The sequence below is a fragment of the Bactrocera tryoni genome, chromosome 2 (genome assembly GCF_016617805.1).
Source record: "Bactrocera tryoni isolate S06 chromosome 2, CSIRO_BtryS06_freeze2, whole genome shotgun sequence".
NCBI lineage: Eukaryota > Metazoa > Arthropoda > Insecta > Diptera > Tephritidae > Bactrocera > Bactrocera tryoni.
Window position 1 is genome coordinate 40476598 of NC_052500.1, and position 22148 is coordinate 40498745.

The 22148-nt window shown below is 36.0% G+C and overlaps 2 protein-coding genes across 2 annotated transcripts in view; one reads left to right on the forward strand and one right to left on the reverse strand.

The window, feature by feature from the left end:
- Positions 1–22148, reverse strand: part of LOC120768074 — a 129755-nt gene that overhangs the window by 15354 nt on the left and 92253 nt on the right. Inside the window, exon 5 of the mRNA XM_040094603.1 lies at positions 5225–5408. Coding sequence (XP_039950537.1) covers positions 5225–5408 — 184 coding nt within the window. The remainder of the gene's footprint in view (positions 1–5224; positions 5409–22148) is intronic.
- Positions 10782–11790, forward strand: LOC120768075. Its single transcript, XM_040094604.1, has 5 exons — positions 10782–10865; positions 10931–10996; positions 11125–11321; positions 11388–11547; positions 11600–11790. Exons 1-5 carry the CDS (start codon positions 10808–10810, stop codon positions 11773–11775), a joined length of 657 nt encoding a protein of 218 aa, XP_039950538.1. The 5' UTR covers positions 10782–10807; the 3' UTR covers positions 11776–11790.

Consider the following 22148-nt stretch of genomic DNA (forward strand, 5'->3'; position numbering starts at 1 on the left):
TATATGTAACAAGAGCGATAAGCTAACCTTTATTTTCCCAAGCTCTGTTAGGTTTTCGGGGTGGGAGGAAGTGCTGGACCTCACGCTATCAACAGACACAGACAGTCTCGTATTGGATAACTGGAGGGCATCCGATGAGCCTTCCATGTCGGATCACTCCTCAATACTCTTCAGAATTCGCGAGAAATAGAGTACTTCTCTCAAATATCGGAACCCTAGAAGAACAGCATGGGAAAAATTTACCAGTATAGCAACAAAATGCCTTAAAAAAGGAGGTAATAAGAGTATCAGTAATCCTCAGGAACTAGATTTAGAAGCAGAGAAGTTAGAAAAAATCTTAACTACAACTTTCAATAAAAATGGAAAGGAAAACGGGAAAGTCTCTCCCTTGGTGGAACAGCGAGCTCAAGAATTTGAGAACATAACTAAGGAAAGCTTTCAATGAGAGTTTTAGAACCAAAATCTGGTAACCATAACAAAGATATTATGAAAAGATACAAAAAAGCAGTCAGGAAAGTTAAAAATGAGTCACGGCGATCTTTCTGCACATCGATAGAAAGTTGCAGATAAACCGCAAGGCTGAGTAAAATGCTACCCAAAGAACATACTAATACTGCCTACATTAAGGCAGAACGAAATGATTGGATCTCCTCTGCAAAAGAATCTCTGGAGGTACTTATTAAAAGGCAGAAAGGGCGCCTTTAATAATATAGAAGTAAGTGCTATCATTAATTCTCTGGCACATGGTGGCATACATAGATGACACTGTGTGCAGATGGATCCTTGAGAGTAGAAAGATTATAGCATCAAACGGCGCTGCAACACAAACAAGTTATATGAGCAGAGGGACGCCTCAAGGAGTGGTCCTCTCCACGCTTCTATGGGTTGTAGCACTGACCGAAATACTACTCCAATTAAACGGTGGAGGAGTGAAAGCAGTAGCATATGCAGACGATATGGTGTTGTTGGTATCAGGCATGTTTCCTTCAACAGTCAGCGAGTTTATGGAAAGAGCACTACGAATGTTAAGCCTATGGGCTAAGAACAATGGACTAGGTGTTAACCTTAACAAAACAGAATTGATGCTATTCCCAAGCAGAACAAAAATTAGTCAGTTTCAACTTCCGGTACTAAACGGTACAACACTCTCTATCCCACACAGCTAAATACTTGAGGGTGGTAATTGACACCAAACTCTCCTGGAAAATAAATATATAAAAAAGAATAAATAAAGCATATATGGCCTACTATACTTGCACGAGAATCGTCAGCAAGAGTTGGAGCCTCAAACCTAGTATAATAATGTGGATATATACGGCTGTCATAAGACCTTACATATGGAGCTCTGGTATGGTGGCCAGTTCTAAACAAACAATACAACATTATAAAATTAAATGGAATACAAAGAGCAGCATGTGCGGGTGTTACTGGTGCAATCAGGTCATGTCCGACTGATGCGCACAATGCGGTCCTGCATCAACTACCCATATACATCTTTATTCACAAAACAGCAACATGGTCAGCTATAGGAATAAAAAAATGGGTGGTTGGAATCAGCAGAACTATGGATATAGTGGAATCCTAAACAAGCCCAACGTTAATAAAGCAGACTACATTCTCCCAATGCTGATTTCAATAGAAACTTCCAGGTGAGTACACCCTCTAGACGAGAATGGAGAATAAGCTCAATAGGGGAGGAAGATACCATCTCAGTCTATACCAACGGGTCCAAAATGGAGGAGTAGTAGTAGGCACGGGGGTATTTTCTGTTGATCTAGACATTTCTCTCTCTATCTAAAGCAGCAATATTTACAGATAGCCAGGCGGCGCTCCTGACCTTGTCTTCGCCCATGACAAATCCCAGTATAGTCCACAATTGCAAAAAAGCACTAAGCTCAATAAAACACAAGGTCCACCTGGCTTTGATCTGGGTTCCCGGCCACAGGAACATTTTCGGCAAAGAAAAAGCAAACGAGTTGGCAAAGGCAGGAACTTTCCTTAACGAATCCGAGGCGGAGCTAATACTAAGCCCGCTAAGAGCGACCAAAAGAGAGATCAATAGACAATTTCAACAAGTTGCAAATAACAGATGGAAAAACATTACAAAATGCATAATAACTAAACAATTATGACCAACATATGACAGAAAAGAACAAACGACTTATTAAACAGGTCAAGGAAATGAATCTACAGAGTAATAGCTACCACAACAGGGCACTGGCCATTTGGGGAACATGCGTCCAAAATGGGTATGCCCTACAACCACATCTGTCGAGGCTACGGAATAGCAGGGAACAATCCACTTTCTCTGTGAATGCCCAGCCTTAGCACAGTTCCGACACAAAACACTTGGAATCCATCAAGCACCAAACCTTGAATGGATTTCTACTATAAGCATATCGGACATAAGTAGCTTCATCGAAACCTCAAAATGGTTTAAAATAGAAAGTGAAACGTGAGAGCAGATATAAAAGGTCTACGAATAGTGCATCAAAATAGCAGAGCCAGTGCTAATTGAGCCCGAAAGACAACAGGGCTGCACTTCTACCTACTTACCTACCTACCAACCATCTCTGAAACCATTTAAGCTGCAATAACCAAATTCTCCTGGCGGAAATATTGTAATAACTCCTACCGACAATGTGAAAAAGAAAAGTATTGACCTGATTCAATTCCTTTTTGACGCACAGACATACCATTGTCAGGAAACTTTTTGATTAGAACACAGGAAAGTGAAAGAATCAGATGGAATTTAAAATTTTATTTTATGGGAAGTAGGCGTGGTTGTAGTTTTCGACCATTTTAGTACTGTGACGTGAAAAACGTCATCCAGAGGATCTGAATTCACTAGATTATATATGAGATGTAGACCATGGTACCGATTTAATTCTCTTTCAGCGCTAAGCCAAATAGTTTTCAAGCAAACTTGTCAATTTATTTTTATTAAAATATCATACATTTTGAACAACCTGAATTGTATTAATTTTGACTTCGCTTGGGTTTACTCGAGAACATATTCTGACGCAATTTTAAATATAAATAATACTCACTGACCGATATATTCGGTATAAAACTTGTTAGAAAAACGAAAATTATTACATACATTGTAGCATGTTAAAACTAAATTGAAGAAAAACGCTCGAAATTCGGGCTTCTAAACCATTAATTATTCCTATTATATGTAAAATGCAGTTATTTGGTGTTTTTATACTTTTGCAACATGTTGTTACAGAGAATCATTGTTTTGTTCACTCAACGGTTTTGTGCATCACCTAAAATTAATCGAGATAGATATAGAGTTATATATGTATATACATGATCAGGATGTTGACAGGAGTTGAAGTCCGGGTGACTGTCTGTCTGTCTGACCATCCGTTCGTGCAAGCTGTAACTTTTGCAAAACTTGGGATATCTTGACGCATCTAGGTGGGCCAATTCCCTGGCAAAAAAGTAAGTTCATAGTTCACAAAACGCCATTAACCAAAAAAGTATAAAGTATTATAACGAAGCAGTAAATTAGAATTTAGAATTGTAATTTAACATAGGGTATCGCAGTGGCAGGAGGCACCTACATATGTTCCAAAAATATTGAAAAAGTGGGCTTGGTCTCGGCTTCTAATAAATTTTATGTTTCTCCTTTGAAGTTGGTCGCCTTGTCGTGGCGAAGGGGCTTAAGTAATAGTAAATTGTGCATCCCAAAGGATACGAACTCTACTCTTACGAACTAAGAGGGACACCTCATAATTCCCACAAAACACTTGGAATCCACCAAGCACCAAACCTTGAATGGATTTCTACTATAAGCATATCGGACATAAGTAGCTTCACCGAAACCTCAAAATGGTTTAAAATAGAAAGTGAAACGTGAGAGCAGATATAAAAGGTCTACGAATAGTGCATCAAAATAGCAGAGCCAGTGCTAATTGAGCCCGAAAGACAACAGGGCTGCACTCCTACCTACTTACCTACCTACCAACCATCTCTGAAACCATTTAAGCTGCAATAACCAAATTCTCCTGGCGGAAATATTGTAATAACTCCTACCGACAATGTGAAAAAGAATGATATCGGATGATAACTCCGCTCACTAGCATTATAACGGTACTGTTACAAACTACTAGTGCGCGATAAATCAATAACTCAACACGCCAGAAACATTAAATTTTTCCCCCGATTTAGTAAAAGAGAGCTTTAAAAGGGGCTGGGTCCAAATTGTATTATGGACTTGGCACCGCCAACATTTAATTGAAATCAAATATTTCGAGACCCGCCCAACCGATTTCAACCAAATTATATTCCTCTGACAATTTTATCTACGGTGTGAATATGGGCGAAATCGGACTGCAGCGAATTCTACCTCCGATAAAACACAATTTTAAATTTCATTTCGAACTTCATCTTTCTGGTAAACAAGTCAAAGATTAATTGATACATCAAGATAAAACTTTGCAGTAATAGCAGATATCAGGTGTGCCACCTTATAACCAAAAATTCCCTAGATCGAATCAAAACTGTTCAATCTCCTAGGTACTGATATGTGGACCCAGTGCTTTTAGTTTACTTTTTACCGCAAACATCGGTCAATGAGTGAGATATAAAATTGAAATTCAGAGACAATCCAGATGGTAGTAAGGCTGTGTGCTACTAATGGGTTGAATCCGGTCAATACTTCTCTTAACCCCCATATACCTCTTATGAAGATTTTCGAATTTCCGGGTGACTTTATACCGCATATGTCGGCCTATATGTGAGTTAACTCAATAAAATTGAGAGAGCGTATTTTTCTTATAACGGTTCATCTTTGTGCTTATAATGAATAAAATCGGGTGAAAACTCGCCCTAGACCCATATAAGTAACAAGCCTTTTGTACCTGAAAGTACATCCCTGGATTTAATCCTTGCAAGATTATGAAATATTCCATTATACCCGAACTTAACTTTTTACTTCTTAGTTAATAAGTTAGTAAATTACTATTTTGTTATAAACTCGAATATAAGATTGACATTCAAGTTAAAATTTTAAGCACGGATCTTTTGATATCAGATATGTTTTCATCGTTTTGTTCGTAAAGAATAAATTCATAGTATTTAATGGTTTAATATGGTATAATATAATTTACTAAACTTAGTTGGTTTCTTCGAGTATACGGGTGCATTTGTTTTTCATCATATATTAATTAATTTTTGTTATTGAGCGTTATTAACTTACTTACGTTATACTTACCTGGATATACGTAAATATCCAACAGGTTCCATATTCCTCGCCATGCATTTACAGCTCCAAAAAATATTAAAAAATAGAACATGTCACAAATAATTAATTTACATATTCCGTCAATTTTCTTGCATATGCAGCGTATAATAGGTTTAATAGCGAAAGTTATGACGACGATTATGTAGCCAAGAATCTTAAAAAAAATTTTAATTATTTTATAGAAGTAAAACAATTAATAAAAATATGATGTACTATAAATTAAATTAACAATTAAACAAATATATTTCAATAAAAAAGTTGATGCTTGAAGAAACTTCATCAAACCGATTTGAAAACAATTTTATTCATGACTTATATATATCTATTATATTATATATATATATATATATATACATGTATAAATATAACCCTGTAGCTATCTCAATTAGTTTTTGGTGATACGTACAACCGTTAGGTGAACGAAACTGTTACACTCTGTAGCAATATGTTGCAAAAATATAAAAATCTTGCAAAGGAATTCATGTAAATCCTCAAATGAGATATGTAATATAAACTTAACAGAAGAGGCTAAATGTAATATATTGAGTTGATGTGCAAAACGTCAATCAGATGATCGGAATTCGCGATATTAAACATATGTACGATATAATCCCACCCTGCCGTTTGAAACTGGTACATACCAGAGAGCTGTAACGAGTAGGATTAAATCGGAACAAACAGTCGTGCTAAAAACACATTGAAATCAATTCAGTTCATTATAGACAACATGTTTGATCAATTCGCGTACCGACCAGCGTCAACTGATTTGAGGCAATATGAACAATCTGTTCTTCGGCAATCACGATCGAGTAAACGGTATGGCTAACTTCGGCTCAAATCACATCATGTGAGTTCATAGCGTTGCCGTTTGTCGACGATTGCTTGAATCGAACGAATGTGTAACTGCGGGTAAGCTACGAGTACATCAAATTCTCTGTTGGATTGATTTGAATCATGTGTGACAAAACATCTGTATTTGTATGAGCAAATTTTCGATGCGTGAAAACATCTGTCAGCATATGGTCTATGTATATACATATTTATTATATCGTACATACATGCATATGTATGTATATACATTTATATGTATACATGTATGTATTTGAAATAGAACGGGAGTATATTAGTGTATAGAGGATGATAAACAAGGTGCATTCCAAAGTAAACAGTACTTTTTGAATCTAGCGCTCCCTGGTGGCGCTATCTATATGTCGACCGGTACGTTAGAATCTGCCATCTTTATCGATCGTCCAGTGACTTTTCATGACATTTCATCTATTGGAAGTGAAGTTATTGCGTTTTAAGTGTCAGTATGTTTGTGTTATCGGTGCGAAAATGAGCTTCGAACAAAGAGCTAACATTAAATTTTGTTTTAAAATTGGTAAAACTTTTACCGAAACGTTTCAATTGATGAAACAAGTTTATCTCGATGATTGTCTATCCCGTAGCATCCATCGAAACTGTGCGTGAATTCATAAAAAATCAGCCAAAATCATCATTGAAATTCATGGAAATGGAAGAGAGGATCTCTAAAACATCGATTTATCGCAATTTTGACCGAACATTTAAGCTTACGAAAGTTGTGTGCACGGTTTGTTCCGCACAAATTGACTGACGACCAAAAATTGCTCAGAATCCAACATTCGCAGGACATTATTGTGACCGATTATTTGACCAAAGATCACATTTTAACATGCAAACGTAGAGGCCATTCAAAAGTGACCGTGAAAAAAGCTGTATTGAAGCAGAAGGAAACTATTTTGAATAAAATAAATTTATTTTGCGGAAAAACTATTTGTTCTGTTTTTTTTTGTAAAGTCCTGTTTACTTTGTGTTTAAATGAGTTAAGCATCCACCCTCTCTACCCGGTAAAACTAGCGCATCCTAATAAAACAGCGCAATTCACCACAGGATGCTACTGCAACAGAACACCAATTTAACTCACCACACCTCTACACCAACCCAACCAACAAAAGGAGTGGACAACGGGGAGGCTGACATAATTCGTTTCCACAATTCGCCACGCACTCATCGCTGATATACATTCGCTTTTTACGCACGTACTGAGAACACACGTCCCGCTACAGTTTTTGAACATCGACAGCGATCTATCTACATCGACAACATTTGTTACTTCAATAATCGAAATATTTAACTTTAAGAAAAGGAATATTTTGTAAAAGGTCAAATACTTCTTTAATAAATTATTTGTGCCACATACACTTTAGTGCAGCGGTCTTTTTATTCCGAATTACCAATTTAATAATTTTATGATTATGTATATATTTGTTACAAATTTAAATATGGTCCTTCGAGCCATAGTGAAAGGCACTATGGATTAGTGGAACAAGTAAAAAGAGACGAGAAAAATTAAAACAAAACAAAGGAATTGTGAGCTGAACAAAACTCCAAAAAAAAAAAAAAGAAAAAATTAAAAAAAAAATAAAAACCTAGTGTAGTGACCCAAACAAAATAAAGTGCTGTAACAAAAACGAAAAAAAAAACAGAACAAAAACATGTATACTTACATATGTATATAAAGAACATATGTATGTATGTAGTATATATCAGTGAGGTGACAAAAAATGTGAACATAGTGGAAAGAAACTAAAAACAACACATAAACCGGCCGTGAAACCTCCAAACTAAAAATATATACATACATATCAACAATAAACATATATACGAGCGCGAAATGTAACTACAAATCATAAATCGCGCGCGAAATGTAAAAACACCTAAATAATAAAACATACACTAAATTGGATCAAACGGGCGCGAACAATTAAAACAAACAACAGCATAAGGAGGTAGCCAGCTGGAACACAGAACGGGGAACAAAACGCAGAAAGCAGAAAGCAGGCTCTTATACTTTATCAAGTAATAAGCAGGATTGCTTAAAATTTGTAAGCGAAGGCAAACAATAATATCATTACAAAAATAGTAACATATAAAAAAAAATTAAGACACGCATACATACATATTCGCATATTTACCCAAAGGAAATATATTTCTCCGATACACATATTTTTAATATATGGTCATACTATATACATATGTACATGTTCATATCAGCAACATAAACAAAGTATATAACAAACATAAACCTAACTTCTTACAAATCAACAAACAACATACAAAGTGCATGCGGGAGAATACCTGCACATTCTTTATTTAGCCTTCACACTCTCTTCTCAGAGCGAAAATACGGCATAGAATCTGCCTGTAATTTTATACCCTATACTGGGTACCATATGCTAAATTATTAAAATTTTAAATTTTAATTAATTTTCCAAAAAAGGGTTATCTTAATTTTCCGTAAAAAACTAAATGGTCCCAGCAAACACTGTCTCTAACGTTAGAGAAAAAGCTAGATTTTACATTAGAACTCTAATATAGTTTTCTAATGTTTCTCGAATCGAATTCAAGCTTAGAGAACAACATTAGAATTTGATTATAGAATGATTAGAGAAACACTCGAAATGCACTATCGATATAAATGATAGTTTTCGAATACAATAAGTGTCTGCTGAGTCGCTCATTCCTAGTGTCAAACAAAAATAATACGTGCGAAAAGAAAGTGCTTTAAATTTTTTTAGACGGTTATTATTATTACAAAATTACGGGTAAATATAATTTTTAAATGTATAAAAAAAAGTTAAAGAGAGAAAGCGAGCAGATTGTGGACATGCTGTTTGATTATCGTGAGTTAAGGAATGAAACCCACGATGCACTTGAGTCAGATGCAGATTCGCCGCCAGCTCTTAAAGAATTGCGAAGTGACAATATCGAATGTGATTCAAGCGGCAGTGAATCCGAAAAGGAGTTTAGTGAATCAAATGATGACATAGATGGTGCTTCTGATGGTGAAAATTCAAGTTTGCCACAGGACTTAACCGAATGGACAATTAAACATAATATTACGACTTCTGCGACGGACGACTTATTGAAAATTTTAGCAAAGTTTGTTTCAGGACTTCCGTTATGCTCTAGAACTTTAAGAAATACACCAAAAGAAATACCTAAAGTAACAATGGGTTCGGGAGAATATGTACATTACGGCGTTGAAAGAGCTTTGACCGATTTTTTAAATCAGAATGACTTCAATGATATCCGGTTGGACTTCAACTTTAATATTGATGGGCTTCCACTGGCAAAAAGTTCTAACCTTCAGGTGTGGCCAATTCTAATTAATGTAAACGGGTGGGACGATGTGAAGGTTATTGGAGTGTATTGTGGGAATAGCAAGTCAGCAAGCGCAAACGACTTTCTTACAAAATTTGTAGATGAACTACTTATTTTAATGGAAAATAGAATATTTTTTAACGAAAAACATTACTCTGTAAATTGTCGAGGTTTTATATGTGACGCACCTGCGCGAGCGTTTATCCTTGGTATCAAAGGTCATTGTGGATATTCGTGTTGTCCTAAATGCATACAGAAAGGCCAGTCTAAAAATCACAAAATAATTTTTGTTAAAGAAAATAGTTTTCCTCGAACTGATACCGATTTTCGTGCTCGTGTTGATGGAGCCCATCATGTAATTTTAGAACCGATGGTAATTGAAAAGCTTCCAATAGATATTGTTAAATCGTTTGCTTTGGATTACATGCATGTAGTCTGTCTAGGAGTTACAAAGACTTTATTGTTGGCCTGGATAAAAAAACGTAAAAAACCTTATTCACTTAAACAGAAACAAATTCAAGCATTAGATTCAAGAATAATGTTTATTTGCAATCAGGTGCCGCGAGAGTTTGCTAGGCACCCACGTTCTTTGAAAGATGTTGAGCGGTTTAAAGCCACAGAGTTTAAAAGCTTTCTTCTCTATACTGGAATATTTTTTACTAAAAGAAATTTTAGATCCAGTAAAATATAACAATTTTTTGCTTCTTTCACTAAGCATTAGGATTCTTTTAAGTCAAAGTAATTATATTAAATACAATAGATGTGCTAGTCAAATGCTGGAAAAATTCGTAGAACTTGTGCCTCAGTATTACGATGATGATTTCCTTACATTCAATTTTCATTGCTTAACACATCTCGCAAGAGATACCGTAGCATAACCATGTCGTCTCACAAGTATACAATCGTTTAGTTGAGGACAGTTTTAGGTCAAACAATGCTATGAATCCATCGACTGAAATTAAAAAAGGAAAATTTAGAAATGATTCATTAATATTTGTACAAACTTCAAAGTTTTACTTTTCGCCGAAAGAACCTGATAACTTTTACAGCGTTAAGGGCAAAATATTTAAATTAGTAGCTATAAATAAGGCCACAAAGCTACTTGGAAAGGAAGTTCTGAATTTACAGGATTATTTTGAAACATTTCATCAGGAATTCTCAATATCAAGTCATGTGAAGTCCTAAAAATTTCGTCTTCCGTCTATCATCACAACTTAGATGAAATATCAGAAAAAATTATAAAATTTAGTAACTACGAGTCTAACATCAACTTGTTCATTCCTTTCCTTCATTAATTTTTTTTTTTGATATTTAAATATTTGTAAGCATTAAGAACATATAAACGTACATAAATTATTCGGACAGAAAATGGATTTTAACCACATCATAGAAGAAGCATCAGAAAATAGTCCTGTAACTAAAAAAGGTAAAAAATTAAATTTTAATTAAATAGTTAAAGGGAAATATCTTAAGTATTTTGTTATTTTTCAGATATTGATTTGCTTGAGAAAAGGATATTGGACCGTATAAAACAGTCGGAAAATAAAATACTGAAAGGTAAGAAAATGGCTATGCGACTTTTGTAGCTGCATATATTGGCGTTTTACCATTCAGTCTTATGTAACAACTTATGAAACGTCAAAAATATGTTTTTTAATGTTATTCGATACGTTTTTGTATTACAGAAATAGACCACAATCAAAGATCCATAAAGAGGGCCCTGACACGAATTTTGCAAGAAACAAAAGAAACAAAGCAGACTACAAAGACAAACCACAAATCACGAAGTGAGCTGCTCCTGAAAGTTCCATTTGATAACTTGGAACAATTTCAAAATTTTGAAAAAGATATACAGGAGCATTCCAGCAAATTTAATGAACTGGTGATATTTTTATTAACCAACACACTATCTAAATTTTAAACTTGAACTCAATGCATATCTTTCCAGAAGGAGGAATTTTTCACAGTATCTGGCCACACAGCTGAAAAGTTCGTAAAAAATGCTTGGCGCCAAATTTTTATCGATGGTGTTGCGCAGAATTTGTGTTGGAAGGGTACGAAGGATAAAATGGCTGTGAGACCGTTAAGTGTAACAGCTGCCTTAAAAAGTATAGTTCTTCACATTTCCGAAATTTTACAAAACTAATTATTTTGTTTTAGGTACATTTTCGTCTAGATTCCCTCATGCGACAGATATAGATTTTGAGCGCACCTCTATAGTCTTCTTCCAGCATGCTAAGGGACGCTACATGAAGAAAAAGGCATACGACTCCAAAAAAAACAAAAACGTAAAAATTAAATTTAACTTAAAAGAACATAATGTGATCTCATTTTAATTTTTTTATGAATATTTTTGTGTTTGAATTTGAATTTATAATTTTAATTATTTCACTAGAATTTAATTTAAAGACTTTTGCGTTGGACGTTTTACACACAACTATATTAATATTAATGCAATGAAAAAAGAAGCAATATGAAATAAAACTGTTTTAATTAAAAAAAAAATAATAATTTTTTAATAAACGAAATCCAATAATAGCTCCAAAACAATAAAAAATCAACATTAGAATCCAATTAGAATTCAACCTTAGAATACGATTAGATAACTAATATTTTTCTCGATGTCGAGAACTAAGTCCCCTTTTTGTAGAGCATGCTATAGTTCTCGACAGTTTTTCTTATAGTTTTCTAACGTTCTACCTTAGAGAAATATATTACAGTTCGACTCGTTCTCTAATCATTCTCTAACTTAAATGTTAGCTGGGGTAAGACAAAGTAAAATTGACTTTTACAAAATACATTTATTAGAACGTATGCAAAACTAAAAATCAGATTAACGAAATATACATCAAATTATAAATTTGAACAACATACATTCCAACATACGTACATACACACATGTGCATTTAAACATACACATCTTTTTAAAGTCCATATTAGCATCTCTTCTGCAATACCACTTGTTCTTTGTCAAACAAAAACAAGCAGGATTGCAAGAAAAACAAAAAACAAAACATTACAGCATATTCTTTGCCCACATGCATTAGCACTAATAAGTCGTGCATACTTATGAACAAAGCATATTGATCTCTTCGACGAGCTCTCAATTGCACAAAAACAAGTACATACAAGCCAATTATTAGGGTGTGCCTATATACCTATATAGAAAATACTTAAAAATAATATTGTGGTTTGAAAACAAATCATATAAAATAAAAACAAATTTAAATAGCAAGTAAACAAGTAACGGCATTAATAAAACAAATAATCCGTCTTTTACGAAAAATATATATGCACTTAAAAAAGTATTCAGTTCACACTGAGAAACCTTTACTTCATTTTAAAAAACATTTCTACATACAACTAAAGTAATGAACAATAACAAAAATCGTAGTACACCTGGAGCTACACGCTCAAAACAGGTTGCTAGATTTATTTCAGAAAGTGACAGTTTAACAAGATACTGCACTAGATTTGGCTTCATCGATCACCGATTCACGAAAAACTCGGAATCGTTATTAGAAATTAAAAGTCAAAATCTTAAAAATTTTTGGACTCGCCTCCAAACGGCTCATGACGCCATTGTAGATTCTGACGATTCAGATCTACCACAAAATTTTAAATTATCTGCTACCGCAATATACGAAAACTGCTTAGACCAGTACGAAGAAACAAACGCTATGATCTCCGATCAACTAAAGCTCATTAAAGCCATTGCACCTACTCTCCACAGTAGAGTAGAGCAGCCACAAACAGACAGTCAAAAGGCAAGTTCAGGAATCCACCTCGAGTTGCCCGCATGTGACACAGAAACCTTTTACGGAGGTTATGAAGAATGGCCGTCCTTCCGGGACATATTCACGGCCGTGTACATAAACCATCCTCAACTATCACATGCGCAAAAATTGTATCACCTTAGATACAAAACCAAAGGTCAGGCAGGCATAATAGTAAAACAGTTCGCTCTTAATGACGACAATTTCAATTTGGCTTGGGAAGCTCTAAAAGTGAGATATGAAAATGAAAGAATACTGGTCGATAAACAAGTAACGACACTAATGAACTTGCCAAAAGTTAAGAAAGGAACAAGTGTAGAATTCATGAAACTAGAATCCACTGTTTCAAATTGTTTGTCGATTCTATCGACACTAAAAATTCCCACAGACAGCTGGGGCCCAATTCTGGTAAACATTTGCACTGCCGCATTACCAGAAAAGTCGTTACTTCTATGGGAGCAATCGAAACAAAGCAGACTACAAAGACAAACCACAAATCACGAAGTGAGCTGCTCCTGAAAGTTCCATTTGATAACTTGGAACAATTTCAAAATTTTGAAAAAGATATACAGGAGCATTCCAGCAAATTTAATGAACTGGTGATATTTTTATTAACCAACACACTATCTAAATTTTAAACTTGAACTCAATGCATATCTTTCCAGAAGGAGGAATTTTTCACAGTATCTGGCCACACAGCTGAAAAGTTCGTAAAAAATGCTTGGCGCCAAATTTTTATCGATGGTGTTGCGCAGAATTTGTGTTGAAGGTACGAAGGATAAAATGGCTGTGAGACCGTTAAGTGTAACAGCTGCCTTAAAAAGTATAGTTCTTCACATTTCCGAAATTTTACAAAACTAATTATTTTGTTTTAGGTACATTTTCGTCTAGATTCCCTCATGCGACAGATATAGATTTTGAGCGCACTCTCTATAGTCTTCTTCCAGCATGCTAAGGGACGCTACATGAAGAAAAAGGCATACGACTCCAAAAAAAACAAAAACGTAAAAATTAAATTTAACTTAAAAGAACATAATGTGATCTCATTTTAATTTTTTTATGAATATTTTTGTGTTTGAATTTGAATTTATAATTTTAATTATTTCACTAGAATTTAATTTAAAGACTTTTGCGTTGGACGTTTTACACACAACTATATTAATATTAATGCAATGAAAAAAGAAGCAATATGAAATAAAACTGTTTTAATTAAAAAAAAAATAATAATTTTTTAATAAACGAAATCCAATAATAGCTCCAAAACAATAAAAAATCAACATTAGAATCCAATTAGAATTCAACCTTAGAATACGATTAGATAACTAATATTTTTCTCGATGTCGAGAACTAAGTCCCCTTTTTGTAGAGCATGCTATAGTTCTCGACAGTTTTTCTTATAGTTTTCTAACGTTCTACCTTAGAGAAATATATTACAGTTCGACTCGTTCTCTAATCATTCTCTAACTTAAATGTTAGCTGGGGTAAGACAAAGTAAAATTGACTTTTACAAAATACATTTATTAGAACGTATGCAAAACTAAAAATCAGATTAACGAAATATACATCAAATTATAAATTTGAACAACATACATTCCAACATACGTACATACACACATGTGCATTTAAACATACACATCTTTTTAAAGTCCATATTAGCATCTCTTCTGCAATACCACTTGTTCTTTGTCAAACAAAAACAAGCAGGATTGCAAGAAAAACAAAAAACAAAACATTACAGCATATTCTTTGCCCACATGCATTAGCACTAATAAGTCGTGCATACTTATGAACAAAGCATATTGATCTCTTCGACGAGCTCTCAATTGCACAAAAACAAGTACATACAAGCCAATTATTAGGGTGTGCCTATATACCTATATAGAAAATACTTAAAAATAATATTGTGGTTTGAAAACAAATCATATAAAATAAAAACAAATTTAAATAGCAAGTAAACAAGTAACGGCATTAATAAAACAAATAATCCGTCTTTTACGAAAAATATATATGTACTTAAAAAAGTATTCAGTTCACACTGAGAAACCTTTACTTCATTTTAAAAAACATTTCTACATACAACTAAAGTAATGAACAATAACAAAAATCGTAGTACACCTGGAGCTACACGCTCAAAACAGGTTGCTAGATTTATTTCAGAAAGTGACAGTTTAACAAGATACTGCACTAGATTTGCCTCATCACCGATTCACGAAAACTCGGAATCGTTATTAGAAATTAAAAGTCAAAATCTTAAAAATTTTTGGACTCGCCTCCAAGCGGCTCATGACGCCATTGTAGATTCTGACGATTCAGATCTACCACAAAATTTTAAATTATCTGCTACCGCAATATACGAAAACTGCTTAGACCAGTACGAAGAAACAAACGCTATGATCTCCGATCAACTAAAGCTCATTAAAGCCATTGCACCTACTCTCCACAGTAGAGTAGAGCAGCCACAAACAGACAGTCAAAAGGCAAGTTCAGGAATCCACCTCGAGTTGCCCGCATGTGACACAGAAACCTTTTACGGAGGTTATGAAGAATGGCCGTCCTTCCGGAACATATTCACGGCCGTGTACATAAACCATCCTCAACTATCACATGCGCAAAAATTGTATCACCTTAGATACAAAACCAAAGGTCAGGCAGGCATAATAGTAAAACAGTTCGCTCTTAATGACGACAATTTCAATTTGGCTTGGGAAGCTCTAAAAGTGAGATATGAAAATGAAAGAATACTGGTCGATAAACAAGTAACGACACTAATGAACTTGCCAAAAGTTAAGAATGGAACAAGTGTAGAATTCATGAAACTAGAATCCACTGTTTCAAATTGTTTGTCGATTCTATCGACACTAAAAATTCCCACAGACAGCTGGGGCCCAATTCTGGTAAACATTTGCACTGCCGCATTACCAGAAAAGTCGTTACTTCTATGGGAGCAATCGCTCTCATCACGAAAAAAGTGCCCACCGTGGCAACAAATGAAAGATTTTCTCACCACCCAATATTAAATTGCGGAAAGGTTAGAAGAAAAAATAATCAAAAGTAAGAACACTAAATACGACCAAAATGGAAGCTTAAATAGACCCCAAGCTAGAAGCAACAAAAATTTAAATAAAAGCTTTTACAAAACACAAACGTTCACATCAGAACAAAGAAAACATACGTCATGCGAACTATGCACAAGAGGGCATAAACTGATATCTTGCGAGAAGTTTAAAAAATTAAACATTAACGAAAGGAACAACTTTGTCAGATCAAAAAGACTCTGTACAAACTGCTTGTCCCACTCACACAATCTTAATATTTGCAAAAGCAAATTTAACTGCTTATATTGTCACAAATGACACAATTCAATGCTTCATTACAGCAGATATCCCATCTCCCCCAAAGAAGCGCTTATTCACAAAAAAGATCCACGGGTTTAATTGCAAAAGCAAATCCCGAAACCCAAAATTCAAAAAATTGCCAAGAGACACCATGTTGCTCAAAGGCACAAAAAACTCAAACGCTGCACAGCCAAACACAAAGTGGACTAGTTACCACCACACCAACTGAAGTTGTGAAAAAATCAAATAAATGCCTTAATTCACAATTAAGGAAATCTCAATATATAGGGAAACTTCCCCAAATATTAAACAAAACTAAAGAAGATCAGTATTGTGAGGACTTTTCTATAGCCACAACTACTCGATCAAATAATGGTCGGTACGTCGTACGACAGCCACTAGAGCCACAATTATGCAATACCCCACATAAAGGTAGAAAAAGCAAAGTCAGATTCCATCTGACAACCTCATATAAAAACACAAATATATATTCGTAACCTTTCGACCCCGCAGGATGGCTTTCGCCAATAATGGAAAAACAAAAAAAAAAAAATTCTGGACAAATCCTAGAGCGGTGGCGCACTAATACTTGTCAAATTAGTGCATACGCACTAATATATACAAAAATTTCCAAAAAGTCGCAAAATATACACTTTTCATACATATATTTTCAAAAATAAATAAAATCTCAAAAGAAAGTTAAGGGATCACCATACTCCCAATGCGATACAGTGACGAACCTACTCTTACAAAAGGCAAAGGTCGTTCTTATCGCATCTATCTAAGCGCTACTCATATGGGTGGGTTATGGAAATCAGCTCTAAGAAGCATCAACTTAAGTATGAAGAACTTTCTACTCTATGAATCGAAGCCGTTCTCCATTCACGGCCATTCTCTCGCAAGATCGCTCTAATTTCATAGTCCTAAATCTAGAGCTAAGGAGTACCCATTCTGGCCACATCTGAGCCAGACGTGGAGTTACTATCCTTTATGAGCCGATAACACAGAAAAGGCAAATAATAAATAATCCACTTAATAAAACGATAAAAGGAAAAATCGCAAATACAAAAGGTTGTCAGAAAAATCAAATAAACCCGCATAATAAAGTTGCATCTCTTAAGCACCTACCCGTATATTAAAATGCACATTCAAATACATGTGATATGTTTCAAACCAAAATCCGTTCTCTGCACACACGGATAAATATGAATCCGTCAAGGCATACTTCTGCTGTCAGAACGTATTCCGCGCTTCGGCTACTCCACCAGTAGTACGTCGAAATACATACTTATACGTATAATACTAGGCAAAATATTCGCCTAGGGGGCCCAGGATGTTTAAATGAGTTAAGCATCCACCCTCTCTACCTGGTAAAACTAGCGCATCCTAATAAAACAGCACAATTCACCACAGGATGCTACTGCAACAGAACACCAATTTAACTCATCACACCTCTACACCAACCCAACCAACAAAAGGACTGGACAACGGGGAGGCTGACATAATTCGTTACCACAATTCGCCACGCACTCATCGCTGATACACATTCGCTTTTTACGCACGTACTGAGAACACACGTCCCGCTACAGTTTTTGAACATCGACAGCGATATATCTACATCGACAACATTTGTTACTTCAATAATCGAAATATTTAACTTTAAGAAAAGGAATATTTTGTAAAAGGTCAAATACTTCTTTAATAAATTATTTGTGCCATATACACTTTAGTGCAGCGGTCTTTTTATTCCGAATGTGCGTGATCACCAATTTAATAATTTTATGATTATGTATCTATTTGTTACAAATTTAAATACTTTGGAACGCACCTTGTACTTTTAAGTATCAATTTATTTCCCATATTTATTTGGTACTCTTCCAATACCATCCAATTCATTTGAAGGACAACGACACTTGCGACGCGCCCGTAAGCTGAATAAATATTCACGGTTCCACCGCTTCCAAGATTGCTCGAACATTTTCTGTAATTATTGAGAATATAAAATACGAGCGGTCGACCAATGAGGAAGCCGCCAGGTGTGAGTACGTAACTACCACTGGGATCATCATGAAGAGGAACGAGTGGACTGGAATTCAAACAAGCCTCAATCCTAACAAGTAGTGTACTCAGTTGGTTGAAGCGTAAGATTTGGCGACCAATTGTGCGGTAGAGATGTTTTTTTGCTGAACGCACAGTTGCTTCCCAACGATCTACATGATGGGGTGCGGCTGGAGTGATGAATTTCAATTGCATGCTGGAAGATGCAATATGCTGAGTTGCACATATATTTCTCCAATTTTGAAGGTCTTGATATAGAATTCGACTAGCACCTATAGATTGCATTCCGTTGTCGCTGTAAATAATCGAACATATTCCACGGCGGCTTATGAAGCGATCAAACATATCGATAAATGCCTGAGTTGTCAATTTTCCGCAAGTTTGATATGTACGGAGTTTGTAACTATACAAATGCAAATCGCCCCGTAAGCTTTGTTCATTGTTGTGGCTCACTTTCCTCCATGACGAACGTTGAATGGTCCGCAATTTTTGAAGCGATGACATCTGTTGCTGCTGAGGTGCTCGGAAGTGTCAACGGCATATGGCGCAGTGATGAAGATATGACTACAATACGACGTGCATGCATAATCCAAAATCGCATGAGTAAGTACTGCAGCATCTCCGGTATCCCATCATGGAGACAGCACTTGTAAGCATCACTTACGAGAAGTTTTGCCAATGGATATTGGCAAGAATGATTGGATGTTTTTTCTCATACGGTAATTCCGAATTTGTTAACCGACCACGCAGTAAGCCTTCTTCGTCCAAAATTGGATTCAGTGGGAGCAGTTTAAGTGACGAATCGATGCTGGAACAGGTTCTGACGAATATGCGTGATCAGTGCCCATACCTTCTCTTCAGCAGTAATAAATGGCATGATACGACGTATTCGAGCAGTTACATATATTCAGTAAGGCACTCAAACGGTTAAACCTTGCTACCAAAGGTATTCATTGGGCTCGAAAGTATGCATTTGTTGGGTCACTCGATGAAGTGTAAGCCGTATCTTCCAACTGCAAGGCGCGACGTATTTTGTTCATAGTTGTAACCAATAGCTGAGATGCAGAAAGTTCGAGGGGGGGATAGTCATTTCCTTCAACTGAGCAACTCATGTTTTTCCAACAATCAAAGATGTGTGGGATCCTCCGTTAGCTCTCGTGTTTCGTAGGTAAATAACTACTGAATAAGCTTTGGTACGTGCATCGCAAAACCCATGTAGTGTTGACACAGAATGTTCTCTGATCCCCAGCCATCGTGATATTTTGATCCTTTCGAGAGCCTATTGACTGTCCTGGTATTTCATCCAAGTTCTCGAAGATTAGGTTGTAGAGGCAAATCCCATTTCAGTTTGGCTAACCATAGGATAGGGTTCCAATGTAGGCCCAATACCGTTGTGCTGGAATCGCTAAAATTTGTCGCCGTTGCTGACGCCTTAGAGCAACTGATTCCTTCCAGGGTATGAACGCAGTTGGAGTTCCATTTATCTAACTAAAACTTACCTTGTTGAAGATTGGCATCAACGTCCCGTGCATGGTTGATGACCAGTTCTGTCGTGTAGACACTTTCTAAATAATCATCAACATAAAGGCTTTGAAGGATGCTGTACCGTGCTGCGGCTGCCCGGCTAACGTCAGCGATCACTTTCTAATTATGATATGCACAGTGTCTCAATAAAAGAACTGCTTGCCATACCGTACGTCACTGTCTTTAGTTGATAGGTACACAAGTGTTCATTAGGGCACTTCCTTCGAAGGATCTGTTGCCATTTTCGATGCCTGGAATTCACTTGCGAAAATATCTTCACATTCGTCCACTTCCGACTTGATGTTATCAGAAGGGTCCTCTATTTCCCAAAATTTTCTTAGAAGTTTATCGGTGGTAAAATCATCGAAAACGTCAATAAGTGATGAAAAAATATTGATTTCGACTCGTTTAATGGTTTTGGACTAAGCCCTACCCATCTCAGACGAGTGTGCAATTCACATGGTTCGTTATGAGAACTGATAACAACGTCGTTTAGTACGAGGGCAGGCCAAATATCTGCGCCAATCAGTAGTTCTACGTGACCGGGTATACCGAATGCCGGATTAGCCAAACGAAGATCCTTTAAATGATGACTGGTCCTGATGTTTTTAATAGTAGAAGGAGTCATAAACGTAACTGAATCAATGATGTACGCATCAAAACTGATCTGGAACTTTTCGTCCCCATGAGATTGATTACTAACTGTGACGGCACCTTTGGTACAAGTTGAAAGGCTTTGATCAATACCCTCGACTTGAAACACGCAAGGACTTCTAGGAAGATTCAAAACAGTTACTAATGATTCGCAAACGAAGCTCACCTGGGAACCAATATTGCAAAGTGCGCTACATTCCTTTAACTAACCCTTACAGTCAGGACGAAGCACGTTTGCCGTTGATAAGAAAATAGTAGGGTCGCTCTGTAAGAGAAATGGCGACGTGCAGTCATTGGTCATTGTTGTCGAGACAGAACCTTTGGCGCCACTATTGGCGCTGAAGCCGACCCTCCAGGAGTAAATTTGGCGGAAGTACCTTCAATGTTCCTCTTCTACATTGTGTTTCTATTGGCAGTTCAGACATAAACCAGATGGATAGTCGCGATTACGATGGCCGGCCTTGAGGTAATTGAAACATAATGATGCCCGTTTCACCAAATCCCAGCGTTCTTTAAGTTGAAGGTTACGAAACTTTTGACATTTCGTAATGCGATGAAACTCATTACAAGATGGGCAATTCGTTATACTATCAGTTGCTACCAACGGAGTAAGAATTTTGACGGAGTTCACATTCAGATGCGCCTTCACGACACAACTTGAAGCGCGTTCGATTGAAATATGAGGAGTAATTGACGACGATATTGGCAGGTTATCTGCATGCCATTCCACGAACATTATCACGTATTCCATTTTCGGGATGTCATTGAATTTTAAGCTCATTCCCACTCGGTTGGGGTGACATACGGAAGTTTAGGTAATAGCAGTAGTACGGCTATAGCATCTCATTGTTTTACTGGCACATTCCTCATATCAAGCGCTTTGAAGGAATTTCGTACACTATCCACAAAATTAAGTAGCTTAGCTGGAGATTCTGATAGGTGGATTGGTAAGTCTAGAAGATCCTGAACATGGTGCTCCAAAAGAGTACGGGGATTGTCGTAACGTTGTTTCAGGTCATCCAAGATTTCTTCAAACCCACCATACAAGCCACCGTTGTAAATTTTCCCTTTCACATATTGTCGCAATTTTCCCAGTTTGTAGGTGGGCTGCAAGTCACTTCTGTTGTGAACAAGCGTCTCAAACATATCTTAAATACTAAACAATTAACGCAAATTAAACCCGAATAACGTACATATATATTTGTGCTGTAATTAAACTACGATTTAACTATTTTAAGTATCAATTTATTTCCCTTATTTATTTGGTACTCTCCGAGTACCACCCAATTCATTTGAAGGACAACTAAGAACAATCTTATGCTGAACTCAAGCTTATATAGAAAAATAGTATGTAAGCGAACA